Here is a 19,678-nt window from a genome sequence, read left to right as displayed (position 1 = left end):
TCATACAAACTCCATGAGTAAAGCACCCTGGTCAGGAATTGAACCCTGGAACTACACTCTATGAGACACTACTTGCTATAAGTGTAACCACTGCGCTGTCACCCTGCCCCCTACTATAGTAAAATGAACGATGACAACCTCATTGTGATGCGTGCCACTTTGATTTACCTGAATGCATTTCTGAATATCTTGATGGCCACCTGGGTGTTGGTTTTGTGGTCCACGCACTGCAGGACCTGCCCGAAGCCTCCATGGCCAATCCTGTGCAGCACCTCATACCTGAAGTACAGGTGCTCATGTTCGACCTGCAACAATCACACAATCGCACGACGATTAATCAACGCTCATTCAGTGCTCATTAGACAAAGAAAAGAGAGACCAAATCCATGCTACGATCAGAACACTGGGTGTAGAATAAGCCTTGCTTTGTCAATTATGGTGAAGGATGAAATGTCTTGAAGTGCTCTTGTCTGCTGTGTCAGATAACTGAGCGTCAGATGAAATTTGAGTGGCAGGGTGGTGCAGTAGTAACACTCATGCTTCACTTGCAAGGAAGGGAGTCTGGGTTTGATTCTAGACCCAGGCACCTCTTTCTGTGTGAAATTTGTGTATTATCCCCCTGCTCTGCAGAGTGTGAGTGGATGTGTCGAATACTTGAACCAATCCTGGGCACCCCCTAGGTCAACTCAGCCATAAATGAATACCTGAAGCAGTGTGTAAACATCAACACTGGGAAGAGCAAGGCGGGCGGCATGTGCTGCTCGACACACCACCCGCACATAAGCCATGTGGGCCTTCATAGGTGCTCGCTAACAGTACTTGCCCCAACAGCCTGTAAAGACTATATGGACGATATGTCTTCATCTTTGTATTGTGCGAGTGTGAGTTGTGGAGTTTGTATGTTCTCCCCCCTAATTTTGCATGGGTTCTCCGGACTCTTACCGAATTATAATGGTCATCTATTGCATCATAGCCATCGTTCTTGGAGCCCACTTCTTGATTGTGCATCCCAAAATACCAAACCTCAAGTGTGGACAGGACCTCCTTTATCTGGCCGTCACTTAGTAGGTGACCATAGAGTTGCAAGATGTCTACAGACAAGAACAACAGCAGGAGTATTGTACAGTAGAGCTCTTAATGATGTTAAATGGTTCCATGAAACTGGTCATTAAGTGATTTGGTTGTTAAGCGAGCATAGGCAATACAAGTACCAGGCTCAATTCGTTCCGATAGGATCGAAAGTTACCCCCTTTGCACCCAAAAAACTTACTAAATAATATTTAAACAATGTATATTAATACATGAAGATATTAACAACATAATAAACACATAATATCAAAATAAACACGGTTAGTCAATGCATTGATTCATATTTACTGTACCTCCAACAGCCCATCGATAACAGGAAAATGGTCGGTAAGCGAACACATTGGGCTCTATGGGGGCCGGTCGTTAAGCGATTTGTTGTTAACAGGGATGGTCGTTAAAAGGAGTTGTACTCTGCACTATTTACACTACACTATATACTACTATACGTGACACTATACACTACACTATACACTACCATAAATTACTATACTCTATGGAGGCCTGTCGTTAAGCGATTAGTCAATAACCGGGGTGGTAGTTAAGAGAGGTTCTACTGTATTGTTAATGACGCTCGTTTACCCAGGAAAGCCTCAACGTGTATCACGAGGCTCCTGTCCGTGCTCTCACGGCAGGGAATAGTGGGGGGGGGGGGCAATGTTCCTGTGTGGGACCCCGACTGCTGAGTCACTTTCCAGGTGACCTTTGTAGCAATATGACGTTTGGCCAATAATACTCCGCATACGGTCGCAAAATAGCCTGTGCCACTCACTTGCCATTGGACGTTAAAGATCCCGCAACGTCACTCGTCACGTTCCAGGTTTGGCCCAAATATAAAAAGTTACACCAGAAATCACTCAATTGGGACAAAGACAAAGATCCCCGGAATTGAACAAGAAGGGTGTGAATACCAAATGTGCTCAATTATTCGTGTTGATAATAATAATTTTTTTAATTAATTGTTATTGGCGATATCACCTTCGGGCCCTTTGCTGACGAGGGGCATGCACACTGGACGGTTGATGGTCGCAGTCTGGGTCACCTCCCTTATCAGCTCTCCGAACAGCTGCTTTTTGTGGGACTGCTCCATACACAGAGACAAAGGGGGCCGGTGAGTGAGAGGTGAGTGATGGGTGAGTGAGGGGTGAGTGAGGGGTGGGTGATACTTGAGTGATTGGTGAGTGATGGTTAAGCGAGTTGTGAGTGAGGGGTGAGTAAGGGGTGAGTTATGTTTGAGTGATTGGTGAGTGAGGGGTGAGTGATCGTTGGGTGATGGTTGAGGGGTGGCTGATGGTTGAGTGGTGGGCGAGTGGTCAGCGATGGATGAATGATGATTGAGTGGTGAGTGATGGGTGAATGAGGAGTGGGCGATGGTTGATTGGTTGGTGAGTGAGGGCAGGTGATGGTTGGGTGATGGGTGAGGGATGAGTGAATCGTGAGCTCCCCCACCTGCAGCACCTCCGTCTCCTGCTCCACCATCTCTGTCTCCTTCACCACCTCCAGCTCCTCCTCCACCATCTCAAGCTCCTCCACCACCTCCAGCTCCTCCATCTCTGTCTTATCCACCACCACCTCAAGCTCCTCCATCCCCTCCCATTCCTCTTTCTCCATGTCCCCATCCTCCCACTTTTCCATCATTTGCCACTCTTCAGCTGTCTCCCCCTATTTGGCTGTTTGCCACACTTCCTCCATATCGCACTCTTCCTCTGTATCCCACTCTTCAGCCATATCTCACTCTTCATCGGTATCCCACTCTTCAGCCATATCCCACTCTTCATCGGTATCCCACTCTTCAGCCATATCCCACTCTTCATCGGTATCCCACTCTTCCTCTGTATCCCACTTTTCCGTGACTGGCAAACTCATGCAGAATCTCTGCAAAGGCACGAACATGACGAGAGTAATTGTTTTTTATGTTATTGTTTATCACAACTTGGCTTGTTTACCCAGCGATGCCTCACTCGAGCCTCAAGACTCTATGTGCGAAGGTTCCTGTCAGGTTTTGCTTGCTGTATGCGCAATTAATCCAACTGAGTGATTTCCAGATGATTTAGTTTCAGCCTAGGAATGTAGGTTTGGTCGATACTGGTTACATTGTCAGTGGTTGTCTAGGTATGGGAGGAACTTGGAGAACCGAGAGGAAGCTCTTGTAGAACAGGAAGAGAATGTAAGACAGACTCCACGCAGAAAGGGGCGACCCGTGCCAGCAATCGAACCCAGGGACTTTTTGCTGTGAGACACGAGGGTTGTCACTGCACTGACACTCGTCCTCCCCATTCTGGTTCATAATTCAAGTTTGGGTTTGGCCACCGCGTAATTTGGCCAAATGTAATAAGACATTCCCAACCAATATAGGCAAACAAGTAACATTGTAATGTGTACAATGTTAATGAATGAATCAGCCACATGGCTGACATGATGTCCCCCATGCAGCATGGCCGATGAGAAGACCCAGAGAGAAGGCCATGTCGGCTGATATGTGGAAAGCAAATACTGTTTTCTGTTAACGTGGAGGTACCGATGTGTGAAGGAGACACTATCTATCCAATGATAATCCATCATTATTTACAATAAAAATTGTAATTGTGATAACCTTGCGGGGTTTTTCTGATGATAGAGTTGTCCTCCAAAGGTGGCAGTCGGCTCCACACCAGGGCTTTCTCCCCACACTGCAATGACAAGACTCCCTATATAGACTCTGACAGATCCGTAGATGTATAAAGAAACCCACAGACTCACACAGATACCCAAAGACTCACACAGAGACCCACAGACTCACATATACCCATAGACTCACATAGAGACCCATAAACTCACACAGAGACCCATAAACTCACAGAGACTCACAGACTCAAACAGAGACTCAGACTCACACAGAGACCCCTAAACTCACACAAAGACAATATACTTGCACAAAGACCCATATAATCATACAGAGACCCAGAGACACACACAGAGACATAGAAAACCATATACTCACTGTGCGTGTGTGCTGTTAGCGAGCACCTATGAATGCCGGGACAGCACACCAGAGGGTGGTTGTGGTCAGGACCCACGTCTGGCCACCTTTGTCTCCCCAATGGTGATGTTTACATACCATATCAGGTATGTAAACATGCTCAACAAACACCAAAAATTGTATTTTACCAGGTAAGGCCCACTGTTGGTTTGTCTATGGCAGTATATAGTACGGGGTAGACCCTGTGTGATGTAAGAGAAAAAAGTTTAGCTGGAAGCATATTATATTTTTTGCGACATAGAATTGTAATGTATTACTTACTGTTAGTAGCTCAGCTTATTGGAGAGTATATTTAGTATACTGATGATACTATGTAGTTTATACTTTAGTTTTTTACGTGGTGGTTTAGTTACTGCAGCTACATACTATTAACATTCCTTCCCTTTATTAATGCTACCCCTATCCCCTCCCTTTGATGCTATTAATCCTGCATAATGCACGGGCATAATATGACTTTGAAACCCTCCGCCCACCTCCTACGCATTCCACAAGTAGTAATAATCCCATATCTGCATTTTCCATAAATATGCTAAATTCCTCTTAATATGCAAATTCTTTTGTCAAGGCGCTCTTCCCCCTCCAACCCAGCTTAAATATACGCTCCAAGCCTGGGGTATTTCATTCAGACGCTGTCTTCCCGACAGACCTGTTCTTCACCTGACGGCTGCTTGCGTTGTGGCCCAAACGTCGTGAGAATTATTTTATTGGTTTATTTTTATTATTTTATTATTTCCATTCTACGTGACTTTACCGAAAGAACCAAGAAGAAGCTATGTATTGTAGAATGCTTTCTAATAGGGGTATACATATAGTAGAACACATAAGCTATTGGGCAAATACCAATTCAACACATCATCGTCAGCAGGCACCCACCGCATCAGCAGGGACCCACCGCATCAGCAGGGACCACCTCATCAGCAGGGACCCACCTCATCAGCAGGGACCCACATCGTCAAGGATTTTCTCTCCAAAGGATGATGTTGCTACCAGGTGCGCGCCCCTCTCGACAATGACCCGAGCCGTGACGTCACGATTGACGTTATTACGTCCGGTGGACGTCACTCTGAGGCTCCGCCCCCTTCACGCGCCCGGCTGCCGCACCACGTGGTGCAGTCGTGGTGAGCGTGACCGGAAACAGCGGGTCCTGGGTTCGACTCCAAACTCCGACCACATCGTGGTCGACTCCACAGCGTAGGTGAGAAAAATACAGGGTGTGGGTAGGTGAGGGTGGGTGGCATGTGTGAGAGAGTGAGAGTGGGTGAGGGAGTGGAGTGAGTGAGGAAGTAGAGTGAGTGATGGTGAGTGAATGGGTGAGTGAGAGTGTGGGTTAGTGAATGAGTGGAGTGAATGTGGGTGAGAGTGGGTGAGGGTGGGTCAATGATTGTGAGTGAGGGTGAGTGAGGATGAGTGTGGGTGAATGAGGGTGAGTGAGGATGAGTGGGTGAGGGTGAGTTGGGGTGAGTGAGTGTGAGTGAGAAAGAGAGTGGGTGATTGAGGGTGAGTAAATGTGAGTGAGGGTGAGCGTGAGTGAGCGAGGGTTAAGTGGGTGAGGGTGAGTGAGAGAGTGAGAGAGAGAGTGAGAAAGAGAGTGGGTGAGAGTGGGTGAGAGTGATTGAGCGTTTAGCGCTACGCTGCGCTACAAACCTGGCGACCCGAGTTCGATTCCCGCTCACGGCCAACACCAGTGACGATTATACAAACCGGTCCTGGGCCTCCCCTAGGTCAACCCAGCCTCAAATTAGTACCGGGTGCGGTGTGTAAACATCTCCACTGGGGAGACAAAGGCGGTCGGGCGTGGTGCTGGCCACCCACCCTTCGTGTGCCGTGCCGGCCTTCATATTTGGTCGCTATCAGCACTTGTCCCAACAGTCTATTAAGCCGAGTAAGTGAGAGTGGGTGAGTGTGGGTGAGTGGATGAGTGTGGGTGAGTGTGGCTGAGTGGGTGAGAATGAGTGTGGGCAGTGCCGGATTAAGCTAGTGCGGGGCCTGTAGCATATGTTATAAATAAAAACCACAAATATTAAAACACAATTTTTTTACTTGCATAGAAAAATATTTTTTCATTTGCATACAGCCAGATAATACGACAAATCTCCAACCTTAACCACCCAGTTGTTAATAAAAGTTAGTAATAAAGCAAATGCAGAATCACTGAACCGGAATTGACAGCTTGAAAGCATTTAGCGCGGGGCCCTTAAAAGTGCGGGGCCCGTAGCTGCTACTGCTCCTAGGTTAATCCGGGACTGAGCGTGGGTGAGTGAGTAGGTGAGTGAGTCTATGTGGTGTAGCCGTGTGTACATAGTCTTGTGTAGTTTCATGTAGTCCCTACATGAAACTACACAAGTTAAAACCTTCGCCCCTCGCTTTGTGCTGCGGCGAGGCCTCGACTAAACCTATGCCTCAGGCTTCATAGTCGTTAAGAGTGATTTTTTTTTATAATTGTAATTATTTCTGAACTATTATATTTCATTCGATACATTTCAAGCGTATAAACAGCGTCTCGATTTATTGACTTTAAAGTGTTATTTTTCTTGTTAACCCATGTAGGTGTGTTTAAGTGACTGAGGTGGTGGTGCTAATGAAGTGTAATGTTATATGCAAGTTAGTGTGTAAAGTATGTGTGTGTGCACCTTGCCTGGTATAGATGATAGTGGTTTTTCTATATTGGTGTTAAGTAATTAAAGATATTGAATATTTGTGTATGTCTATTATGTGTGTCTACGTTTACGTGTCTGTTTTTAGCTGTGTTAATTTATGATGGGTGGTTGGTGAAGGGTGGTGATGATGATGGGTGGTGATAATGAAGGGTGGTGATAATGATGGGTGATGATGGATGGTGATGATGGATGGTTGGTGGTGGTGATGATGGATGGTTGGTGGTGATGATGATGGGTGGTGATGATGATGATGGATGGTGATGATGGGTCTGTCTGCTTGTCACACTCACCTCTACCTATACTCACTCACCTGGGTCTGTCTCCTTGTCACACTCACCTCTACCTATACTCACTCACCTGGGTCTGTCTCCTTGTCACACTCACCTCTCTACCCACACTGACTACCTGGCTCACCTCTCTACCCACACTCAATCACGTGGGTATGTCTCACTGTCACACTCACTTCCATCCACACTCACCTGGGTCTATCTGACTGTCACACTGACCTCTCTACCCACATTCACTCACCCAGGTCTATCTCACTGTCACACTCACCTCTATACCCACACTCAATCACGTGGGTATGTCTCACTGTGACACTCACTTCCACCCACACTCACTCACCTGGTCTGTCTCCTTGTCAAACTCATCTCTATTCCCACACTCACTCATCTTGGTCTGTCTCATTGTCACACTCACCTCTCAACCCACACTCAATCACGTGGGACTGTCTCACTGTCACACTCGCTTCCACCCACACTCACTCACCTGGGTCTGTCTCACTGTTACACTCACCTCTACCCACACTCACTCACCTGGGCCTGTCTCACTGTCACACTCACCTCTCTACCCACACTCGCTTACTTAGCTGGGTCTATCTCACTGTTTCACTCAGGTCTCTACTCACACTCACTTAACCGGGTCTGTCTCACTGTTCCACTCACCTCTCTAACTACACTCACTACCTGGGTCTCTCTCACTTTCACACTCACCTCTAACCACACTCACTCACAGGTCTATGTCACTGTTCCACTCACCTCTCTACCACACTCACCTGGTCTATCTCACTGTCACACTCACCTCTCTACCACACTCACTACCTGGGTATATCTCACTGTCACACTCGCCTCTCTAACCACACTCATCCAGGTCTATGTCACTGTCACACTCACCTCTCTAACCACACTCACCTGGTCTATCTCATTGTCACACTCACCTCTCTACCCACACTCAAGCACGTGGGTCTGTCTCACTGTGACACTTCTTCCCTCACGCACTCACCTGGGTCTATCTCACTGTCACACTCACCTCTCTACCCACACTCGCTTACTTAGCTGGGTCTATCTCACTGTTTCACTCAGCTCTCTACTCACACTCACTTAACCGGGTCTGTCTCACTGTTCCACTCACCTCTCTAACCACACTCACCTGAGTCTGTCTCACTGTTACACACCTCTCGACCCACACTCACTTTGGTCTGTCTCACTGTTCCACTCACCTCTCTAACCACACTCACTACCTGGGTCTCTCTCACTTTCACACTCACCTCTAACCACACTCACTCACACAGGTCTATGTCACTGTTCCACTCACCTCTCTACCACACTCACCTGGTCTATCTCACTGTCACACTCACCTCTCTACCACACTCACTACCTGGGTATCTCTCACTGTCACACTCGCCTCTCTAACCACACTCATCCAGGTCTATGTCACTGTCACACTCACCTCTCTAACCACACTCACCTGGTCTATCTCATTGTCATACTCACCTCTCTACCCACACTCAATCACGTGGGTCTGTCTCACTGTGACACTTCTTCCCACACGCACTCACCTGGGTCTATCTCACTGTCACACTCAACTTTCTACCCACACTCAATCACGTGGGTCTGTCTCACTGTCACTGGCTTCCACCTACTCACTCACCTGGGTCTGTCTCACTGTCACACTCACCTCTCTTACCCACACTCACTCACCTGGGTCTGTCTCACTGTCACACTCACCTCTCTACCCACGCTCGCTCACTCAGCTGGGTCTATCTCACTGTTTCACTCAGCTCTCTACCCACACTCAATTACCCGGGTCTCGCTCACTGTCACACTCACCTCTCGACCCACACTCGCTTACTCAGCTGCGTCTGTCTCACTGTTCCACTCACCTCTCTAACCACACTCACCTTGGTCTGTCTCACTGTTACACTCACCTCTAACCACACTCACTCACCCAGGTCTATGTCACTGTCACACTCACCTCTTTACCACACTCACCTGGTCTATCTCACTGTCACACTAACTTCCACCCACACTCACTCACCTGGGTCTATCTCATTGTCACACTCACCTCTCTATCAACACTCACTACCTGGGTCTCTCTCACTGTTACACTCACATCTCAACCCACACTTACCTGGGTCTGTCTCACTGTTACATGCACCTCTCTACCCACACTTACCTGGGTCTGTCTCACTGTTACACTCACCTTTCTACCCACACTCACTCACATGGGTTTCTCTCACTGTCACACTCTCCTCTCTAATCACACTTACCTGGTCTATCTTATTGTCACACTCACCTCTCTACCCACACTCAATCACGTGGGTATGTCTCACTGTCATACTCACTTCCACCCACACTCACTCACCTGGGTCTATCTCATTGTCACACTCACCTCTCTATCTACACTCACTAACTGGGTCCCTCACTGTCACACTCACCTCTCAACCCACACTCAATCACGTGGGTATGTCTCGCTGTCACACTCACTTTCACCCATGTGGTTCCAGACATACAGTACCCTGGTGTCTACAAACTAAGTTGCCTCTGTGGTAGCAGTTACATTGGAGAAACCAAACGACATGTCTCGGACCGCATCCGTGAACATAAAGCAGACCTGAAACACGGTAGGACAAACACCTCAGCCGTGGCAGATCACTGTTGCAATTCAGTGGGCTCACATGACATTGACTTCTCCAAAACAGAGGTTCTCTGCAAGCCATCTGGCTACCATGAGAGATTCGTTCATGAGGCGATCGATATATACAAACACAGACAATTTCAACCGAGAAGATGGATTCTGGCTCAGCAATCATTGGAAGGACGTAATAAACCATTTCGGATCTTAACTGATTGTGTTCACGTTTACGGTGACTTTCAGACCGCAGTCCACTCACTGGCATTGACTAAATATATTTTGTATTCTCCGCAGGGAATGGAGTCTTTGCTCCGCTGCAAGTCTCCTTCCACCACTCTCCCATTGACATATTTCGCTGCTTCCTCTTAGTACCTTTCACAGCGACGGTCAATGGTATAGTGTATAGCAGATTGTATAATAATAAATAGTATAAAAGTGTAATGTTTAATATAATGTATAAGGTAATATATAGTATCGTAATTGTATAGTGAATATAAAGCGGTGTGGTATACAGTAGGGTGGGTAGAATAATACATAGTGTAATATTACAATGTATAGTCTAAGGTGGTGTATAGTCATTCAGTATGTAATTTAATGTTGGGTTTGTCTATGGCAGTATATAGTACGGGGTAGACCCGTGTGCTGTAAGATAAAAAAAAGTTTAGCTGGAGGCATGTTATATTTTTTGCGACATAAAATTGTAATGTATGACTTACTGTTAGTAGCTCAGCTTATTGGAGAGTATATTTGGTATACTGATGATACTGATGTAGTTTATATTTTAGTTTTTTACGTGGTGGTTTAGTTACTGCAGCTACATACTATTAACATTCCTTCCCTTTATTAATGCTAACCCTACTCCCTCCCTTTGATGCTGCTAATCCTGCATAATGCACAAGCATAATATAAATTTGAAACCCCCCCGTCCACCTCCTACGCATTCCACAAGTAGTGACTAATCCAATATCTGCATTTCCCATAAATATGCTAAATTCCTCTTGATATGCAAATTCGTTTGTCAAGGCGCTCTTCCCCCTCCAACCCAGCTTAAATATACGCTGCCAAGCCTGGTGGTGTTCATTCAGACGCTGTCTTTCCGACAGACCTGTTCTTCACCTGAGAATGGCTGCTTGCGTTGTGGCCGAAACGTCGTGAGAATTATTTTATTATGTTTTATTTTTATTATTTTATCATTTCCCTTCTACGTGACTTTACCGAAAAAACCAAGAAGATAGCTTAAAATTGTATGGGCACGATGAGCTCACCGAGAAAACCGCAGTGAGAACACACCAAGCATAGGGAAATATGGCCTTGGAGGGCAAACGCTCAGCGAGCAGCACATAAGAGGTGGAAGGGAAATTCCTGCGTGGTTACGGGACGGCCACCCCGATGAAACCGGTTGAGTCCGTGGGGGAGGACGGGTGCGCAGACAATGGTTGGAGGTGCTCTGGCGGCGCCGCGCCAGGTAAGGGGCGGGGCATTGGTTTATAATCGAAAGGTAGGTGCCCGATTGGCTGGCAGGGTCACACCACATGACAGTGGATTTTTGGATTCAGAGGAGACAAAGGGAGGGGAGGAAAAACGTTAGTCAGTTCTCCTCGAGCGGTTCAGCTACCCATTCGGACTCCCAGCCATCCGATCGGCGGCAGCCCGACGAGAATGGGCGGAGGAGGAGGGGGGCATTAGTCCCCACACTTCTCCAGCTGGTGTCACTGGTCGTGTCATCTGTGGTGACGGGATGCCCACAAGCAGTGTCGCCGAGGGGTGATGAGCAGAGGCCTCTATAGGGGATCTCCGAGGGTCCCACTGCGGAATCGACGGCTGCCATTGCGGTCGCGGGAGAACTGTCTGCCATTACACACGCTACGGATGCCACGCGGCAGGAGGCCGCCATCTTGGGCGATGCTGTTCGGGCGCGATCGGCGTCCGCCATTTCCGAGGAGCCGCGTGGTGAGCCGCCATGCGAGGCTGCTGCTGCCGGAGGCGGCGGAGTGGGGAGCAGCCACCATTTTCCTCACGTCAAGGAATTCGTCGCAGCGGGGCGGCGATTGGAGCACTTTCACGTGGCACTTTGAGGCGGCATTCGATTCTGTGCGATGGTCGGAAGAAGAAGCCTTGGTTGCTTTACCTACCGTGCTCGATGATGATGCGCTTGCGGTGTTCCGTTCCATTCCTCCAGAAAACTAGACACTGAAAGACGTGTTTACCGAAATGGCAGAGGTTTTTGAGCCGCCTTCGGATAACCAACGGAAGTTTATGCATCACAGGCGGGGGAGTTCCGAAACTCCCCTGGCCTACTGCAGTGCTTTAATGGCGGTGGCAGTGGCTGCTTATAAGCCAGAAATATCTTCTTGGTTCTTTCGGTAAAGTCACGTAGAAGGGAAGTAATAAAATAATAAAAATAAAACATAATAAAATCAAATAATTCTCACGACGTTTCGGCTACAACGCAAGCAGCCGTCTTCAGGTGAAGAATGAGACACTGCCAAGCTAGGAGCTTATATATAAGCTGAGTTGGAGGTGGAAGAAGAAGAGAGCCTTAACAAAAGAATGTGCATATCAAGAGGAATTTAGCATATTCATGGGAAATGCGTAGGAGGTGGGCGGGGGGGTTTCAAAGTCATTATGCCCATGCATTATGCAGGATCAGCAGCACCAAAGGGAGGGGGGGGGTAGCATTAACAAAGGGAGGGCATGTTAATAGTATGTATGTATATATGTACATACTATTAACATGCCCTCCCTTTGTTAATGCTACCCCCCCCCTCCCTTTGGTGCTGCTGATCCTGCATAATGCATGGGCATAATATGACTTTGAAACCCCCCCGCCCACCTCCTACGCATTTCCCATGAATATGCTAAATTCCTCTTGATATGCACATTCTTTTGTTAAGGCTCTCTTCTTCTTCCACCTCCAACTCAGCTTATATATAAGCTCCTAGCTTGGCAGTGTCTCATTCTTCACCTGAAGACGGCTGCTTGCGTTGTAGCCGAAACGTCGTGAGAATTATATGATTTTATTATGTTTTATTTTTATTATTTTATTACTTCCCTTCTACGTGACTTTACAGAAAGAACCAAGAAGATGAATCCCTGCAGTCACGAAAGCTTTAAATCGAAATTTAAAGCCAGAAATACTCGACTTCGCTCATCTTGGGTAGAATGTTGGCTTTGGCAAAGGACATGGGGGTTGTTCTGCCTGTTTGCAGTTACGAGCCGCTGACGTTCGCTGTGGGCCGCCAAGTGCCTGAACGCTGGGCCCAGATGGCTGCTTGGATGGAGAATCCAGCTCGTGACGGTGAGCCTAAAGGGTGATCACCATTGAAGCTCGTCCACGTTCCGCACGATGCGCCGGGGGACGGGGATCTGGCGGCCGCTGTTCCTCGTTGGGACCCGCGGCTGGGGCCCGATCAACGTCGCCGAGGGTCCTGCGGCCCATGCCGGGGTGACGAGGGGGCTGCTCGGCAGGCATCTGTCACATGCTTCAAGTGTGGCTGCTTGGGCCACTTCACCTGGGATTGCCGGAGTCGGCCTCGTTCTCCGACGCCGCCTGCTGCTTTGTCTCCAGCTCCTGTGTCAACTGGCTGGCATCCTTCCGTACAGGCAAGTTGGTACGCATCAGACACCCGGCCTCAGTTGTCACCTCAGGCATCTCATGTCACGGGTCGGGTTCCATCGCATCGTGATTCGGATACTGTGGTTGGGGATTGGCCTCTCTCGGTAACGCAATCTCGTTGCTTCAGCGACTGGATCTTCGACGGTGCACGGTTCCATTCAGGGTGTGGATGTACATGTTTTGGTAGATACAGGGGTGTCCGCCACTATCATCTCCGATGTTATTTTCCAGCTCCTGGCTATTCCCGTCTCACGGGTCCGTCCGGCTTTTGACGCTTGCGTTGCTGCCAATGGGGGAAGTAGGGGCATCATCGGTCAGGTGGATGCCCATATTGCTATTGGGGGTGTTGCTGCGTCAGGGCCGGTCTTGATTTCGTGGTCCTTGGTGGGATGCCCTGCTTGTTGGGCACTGATTTTCTCAGGAGAATGTCTGTTAAAATTATCGTCGATCAAGGGTGTCTAGAGATGCCTTCCGGACGCAAATTGTTTTCTGCCGTCCCCGCTCTTTTGTTCACCGCCGTGCGCTGCCATACAGGCACTGGCAGATGTTACGGTTGAAATTCCTCCGGGGTCCCAGATGCTCATTCCATTGCGTTATTGGAAAGGGTTCTGTGGTGCGGATATGGCGGCTGAATTCTTTTGACTCCCTCTAATTCTGCTACCATGGGTCTTTCTCTTGTTGGCGCTCAGACGATTGTCCGTTCTGGACAGGCCCCATTTTTGCAGGTTCTGAAAGGGGGCCCAGATGGGGTTCTGGTCCCTGCGGGTATGGTACTGGCTCATGCCACTGCCGCTTTTACGGACCACGACGAGGCATGTCCTACCGGGTGGTGGGTTCGACTTGGCCGGGTTTGTTGTCGGAGAATTTGTCGTTGTCGGAGAATTTGTCGTCTGCCGACCAACGTGTGGGGCTGCGTGCGCTGTTTACCGAGTTTGCTGATGTCTTTAGTAAAGATGATTTCGATTTGGGTCGAACGTCACTTTTGTCCTACCACATTGATATCGGGGATGCCAGCCCTATATCGGCAAAATTCCCACCACTTGAGCCCTACGGAAAAGGAATGGGTGCAGAGCACGGTGAACAATATGCTGGCCGCTGATATAATTTCTCCGTCTAACAGCTCTTGGGGGGCACAGGATGGCAATCTCACATTCTGCGGTGATTTCTACAAGCTTAATAAGGTGTCCATGGCTGACGCGTATCCTCATACGTGGATGGATGACTCCCTCGATTCGCTGTCAGGAGCGCGATATTTCTCGACTCTCGATTTGCCTTCTGGGTTTTGGCAGTTGCCCCTGGACGACACTTTAATGCCGAAGACCACGTTCCGCATGCCTCAGGGACTCTTTCAATTCAACTGTCTTCCGATGGGATTGAATTCCGCTCCCACCACGTTCCAACGCTTGATGGAGCTCGTTTTGGCTGGATTGCAATGGAACACTTTCCTCATATATTTGCATGATAATATTGTGTTCAGTCGCACGTTCGAGGAACCCCTCCGAAGCTTGCATGCCGTTTTTGAGGGAATGCGCTCCACTAACCTCAAGTTTAAACCTAAGAAATATCATCTGTTGCAACGTTCCGTGCGGTATCTGGGTCCCTTTGTGAGCTCTGACAGTATCGCCACGGATCCGGACAAGACGGCTTGTGTTCGGGACTGGTCGACCCCTACGTGTGTCGGGGATGTATGGAGTTTTGTTGGGTTCGTGTCGTACTACCGTCGGTTTGTTCCACAGTTTTCTACGCTCGCTAAACCACTGCACGTGCTAACTGCTAAAAATCAGAGATTTGAATGGGGACCCGAAGAGGAGGCGGTGTTCGCGTTGCCTATTGTTCTGGTTTAACCACGTGATCAGTGATATGCTTTTATGATCATCCAGTACGGATTGATGACGTATATTTCCATGGGCACTGTTGGAATACTGATGATAAGAGTTGTTGGATGTTAGGTTAAGTTGAGATTAAAGTTGCTTTGATGAAAAACAGATTTGCGAGTGCTTCTTTACTAAATTCGTTCATCATTGTAATAACGAACTGTATCTGGCGGTGAGATCTGAATCCCGAAGACCTGACATAATTTCACATGTAACTATTAAAGTGTGAATCAGAAATGCTGAAGCGAGAATCATAAATGTTGAAGCGAGTATCATATATATTGAAGCGAGAATCATTGCGATTATCTCAATCGATGATGCATACCCCTATACAACGAGAGAGACAATAATAAATTGCACAACATAACGACACACACAACAACCGCCATTCGCCACTAAGTGGCGGTGATGTCACCACGACGCTTGTGCCAGGCTATGTGCACGTTGAGACCATGTGAAGTGTCGAACGCCCGCTAGCAGGTCACGGGGCAGACCCAGGTGCCACAGGTCGACTGAGATAACTGGCTGATGCACCACCTGTGACCCCACTGTACCAACTTGATGTGCTATTTCCACCCGGCGCTCCACACGTGTTTGTGAGCGTCGCTCCTCCGCCCTGTGTTGTTGTTGGAGGGCGACTGCCTACAACTGCCCAGTAGCGTCCTTCACGAGCCTCCTCCACAGAGACCGATATTGACATTGCTGGTATCAGTCATCGGTCCACTCAACTCCACATCCTCCTGTACCACATCACTCCATCTCTTCTCTGCCCGTGCCGCCCCCGTTAAACCCCCTCTATCCGGCCGAACAAAAGTTGTTTAGGCATGCACAAACACTAACACATACATTAATCATATAACACATTTTTAACACATTCTTAATTACACCTAACGCATATTTTTAGTTAATCACACTTAATTACCTACATTAACAAATTTTACGTAATTTAAATATTTCGTTTTTACATTTAATTCGTTTTTTAGAACAATAAATACAAGACCACCACCATTCCCATCAACCCCCTTCACCACCTTCACCATTGCCATCACCACCACCATCCCCGCCACCATCACCATCATCCACATCACCACCACCATGACTACGACCACCACCATAACTACCACCATCACAACCACAATCGCAATCACCCCCGTCACCACCATCACCACCATCACCCAAGACCTCCGGCATACCAGACGATGCAGATAACATCTTTGTATATCGAGGTGTCTCTGTAAAGGCTGCTGAATGACTCTCCATTGAAGTTCCGTAGATTCCACTCTTTGTTGAATGTTCTTATTTGGTTAAATTGAATCTCAAAACACAACAACAACAACAAAATAACTCACCACCACGTATCTTTCACCTGGGTGGGTTAATGGGTGGGTGGATGAGTGGGAGGGCGAGTGAGTGGGTGGGTGAGTGGGTGGGTGAGCGGATGAATGGGTGAGTGGATGGGCGAGTGAATGAGTGGGTGAGTGAGTGGGTACTTCGGTGAGTGGGCAGATGAGTGTGTGAGTGGGTGGGTAAGTAGGTGGGTGAGTGGGTGGATTAATGGGTGAGTGGTTGAGAGAATGGGTGGATGACTGGATAGGTGAGAGGGTGAGATAATGGATGGGTGAGAGAGTGGGTGGGTGAGAAAGTGGGTGAGGGAGTAGGTGGGTGAGTGAGTAGGTCGGTGAAAGAGTGAATGGGCGTATGAGTGGGTGATTGAGTGAGAGGGTGGGTGAGTGGGTGGGTGAGTTGGTGGGTAAGGGGGCGAACAGGTGAGTGAGTGGGTGGGTGAGCGAATAATGGTGTCACAGTTTGCATATCTTCATGGTCCCGGTATCGTCTATGACGATAAGGTTAGATTCGTGGACAGTGATGGACTTGAAGTATTCATTGGGCATTGGCTGAGTCCACGCCGTTTCATTCCCAGCCCTTTGAGAAGAACAGATACACCAAAGACTCAGCACTGCACCATAAACTCAGCACCGCCACCCATAAAATCAGCACTGCCACCCACAGACTCAACAATGGCAACCATCGAATGAGCACTGCCACGCACAGACTTAACACTGCCACCCATAGTCAGCACTTCCACCCATACACTCAGCACTGCCACCCATAGAGTCAGCACTGCCACACAGACTCAACACTGCCACCAATAGAGTCAGCATTGCCACCCATACACTCAACACTGCCATCCATAGAGTCAGCACTGCCACCAATAGACTCAGCACTGCCACCCATGAAACTCAACACTGCCACCAGTAGACTCAACACTGCCAACCATAGATTCAACACTGCCACCCATAGACTCAAAACTGCCATGCATAGACTCAAAAATGCCACCCACGTACTCAACACTGCCACCCATAGAGTCAGCACTGCCACCCATGGACTCAACACTGCCACCCATAGACTCAACACTGCCACCCATAGACTCAACACTGCCAGCCATAGACTCAGCACTGCCACGCATAGACTCAACACTGCCACCCACAGACTCAACACTGCTACCCAAAGACTCAACACTGCCATCCATAGTCAGCACTGCCACCCAAAGACTCCACTGCCATCCATAGAGTCAGCACTGCCACCAATAGACTTAACACTGCCATCCATAGACTCAACACTGCCACGCATAGACGCGATAATTCCACCCATAGACTCAACATTGCCACATATAGACTCAGCTCTGCTACGCATAGACTCAACAATGCGATGCAAATACTCAACACTGCCATACATAGAGTCGGCACTGCCACCCATAGTCAGCACTGCCACCCATAGACTCAACACTGCCACCCACAGATTCAACACTGCCACTCATAGATTCAACACTGCCAGCCATAGATTCAGCACTGCTACGCATTGACTCAACATTGCCAGGCATAGACTCAACACTGCCAACCATAGACTCAACGCTGCCACCCATAGATTCAACACTGCTACCCATAGACTCAAAACTTCCACGCATAGACTCAACAATGCCACCCATAGAGTCGGCACTGCCATCCATATAATCAACACTGCCACCCATAAGACTCAGCATTGCCACCTATAGAGTCAGCACTGCCACCCATAGAGTCAGCACTGGCCACCCATAGACTCACCACTGCCAGCCATAGACTCAGCACTGCCACGCATAGACTCAACACTGTCACCCATATACTCAACACTGCCAGCCATATACTCAAGCACTGCCACGCATAGACTCAACTCTGCCATGCATAGACTCAACAATGCGATGCAAATATTCAACACTGCCATACATAGAGTTAACATTGCAACCCATATACTCAACACAGCCACCCATAGAGTCGGCACTGCCACCCATAGACTCAGCATTGCCACCCATAGAGTCAGCACTGCCACACATACACTCAACATTGCCATCCACAGATTCAACTCTGCCACCCATAATAGACTCAACACTGCCACGCATAGACTCAACATTGCCATGCATAGACTCAACACTGCCACCCATAGATTCAACACTGCCACCCATAGACTCAAAACTGCCATGCATAGACTCAACAATGCCACCCATACACTCAGCACTGCCACCCATAGAATCAACACTGCCACTAATATACTCAACACTGCCATCCTTAGCACTGCCACCGATAGTCTCAACACTGCCACCCATAAGACTCAGCACTGATACCCAAACACTAAACATTGCCACCCATAGACCCAACACTGCCACCCATAGTGTTAGTACTGCCACCCATAGACTCGGCACTGCCACCCATGAAACTCAACACTTCCACCCATAGACTCAACACTGCCACCCATACACTCAACACTGCCACGCATAGACACAACAATTCCACACATAGCCTCAACAATGTGACGCATAGACTCAACACTGCCAGCCATAGACTCAGGACTGCCACGGATAGACTCAACTCTGACATGCATAGACTCAACAATGCGACGAAAATACTCAACACTGCCATCCATAGAGTTAACATTACCACCCTATCCTCAACACTGCCACCCATGGAGTCAGTACTGATACCCAAACACTCAACATTGCCACCCATAGACTCAACACTGCCACCCATAGAGTCAGCACTGCCACACATACACTCAACATTGCCACCCACAGATTCAACTCTGCCACCCATAGACTCAACACTGCCAGCCATAGATTCAGCACTGCTACGCATTGACTCAACATTGCCAGGCATAGACTCAAACACTGCCAACCATAGACTCAACGCTGCCACCCATAGATTCAACACTGCCACCCATAGACTCAAAACTGCCACGCATAGACTCAACAATGCCACGCATAGACTCAACATTGCCATGCATAGACTCAACACTGCCACCCATAGATTCAACACTGCCACCCATAGACTCAAAACTGCCATGCATAGACTCAACAATGCCACCCATACACTCAGCACTGCCACCCATAGAGTCAGCACTTCCACCCATACACTCAACACTGCCACCCATATAGTCGGCACTGCCACCCATAGACTCATCACTGCCAGCCATAGACTCGGCACTG

The 19,678-nt window shown here is 48.4% G+C and overlaps 1 protein-coding gene across 2 annotated transcripts in view; it reads right to left on the bottom strand.

Annotated features, from left to right (window-relative positions):
* Nucleotides 1-2,715: 2,715 nt before the first annotated feature.
* Nucleotides 2,716-19,678, bottom strand: part of LOC133339099 (uncharacterized) — a 38,781-nt gene continuing 21,818 nt past the window's right edge. Inside the window, exons 4-5 of one of the 2 annotated variants that reach the window (XM_061547217.1) lie at nucleotides 3,680-3,755; nucleotides 2,716-2,961 (exon numbers count right to left, since the gene is read on the bottom strand). In XM_061547217.1, coding sequence (XP_061403201.1) covers nucleotides 2,818-2,961; nucleotides 3,680-3,755 — 220 coding nt within the window. In that variant the 3' untranslated portion in view covers nucleotides 2,716-2,817. Of the gene's footprint in view, nucleotides 2,962-3,679; nucleotides 3,756-15,171; nucleotides 17,089-19,678 lie in introns of those variants that run through there. The other variant, XM_061547218.1, reaches the window with a different exon arrangement.

The sequence above is a fragment of the Lethenteron reissneri genome, unplaced genomic scaffold (assembly GCF_015708825.2).
Source record: "Lethenteron reissneri isolate LAM-NWPU_2019-01 unplaced genomic scaffold, ASM1570882v1 scaffold_1640, whole genome shotgun sequence".
Taxonomy (NCBI): Eukaryota; Metazoa; Chordata; class Hyperoartia; order Petromyzontiformes; family Petromyzontidae; genus Lethenteron; species Lethenteron reissneri.
This window is presented reverse-complemented; position numbering and strand designations above follow the sequence as displayed.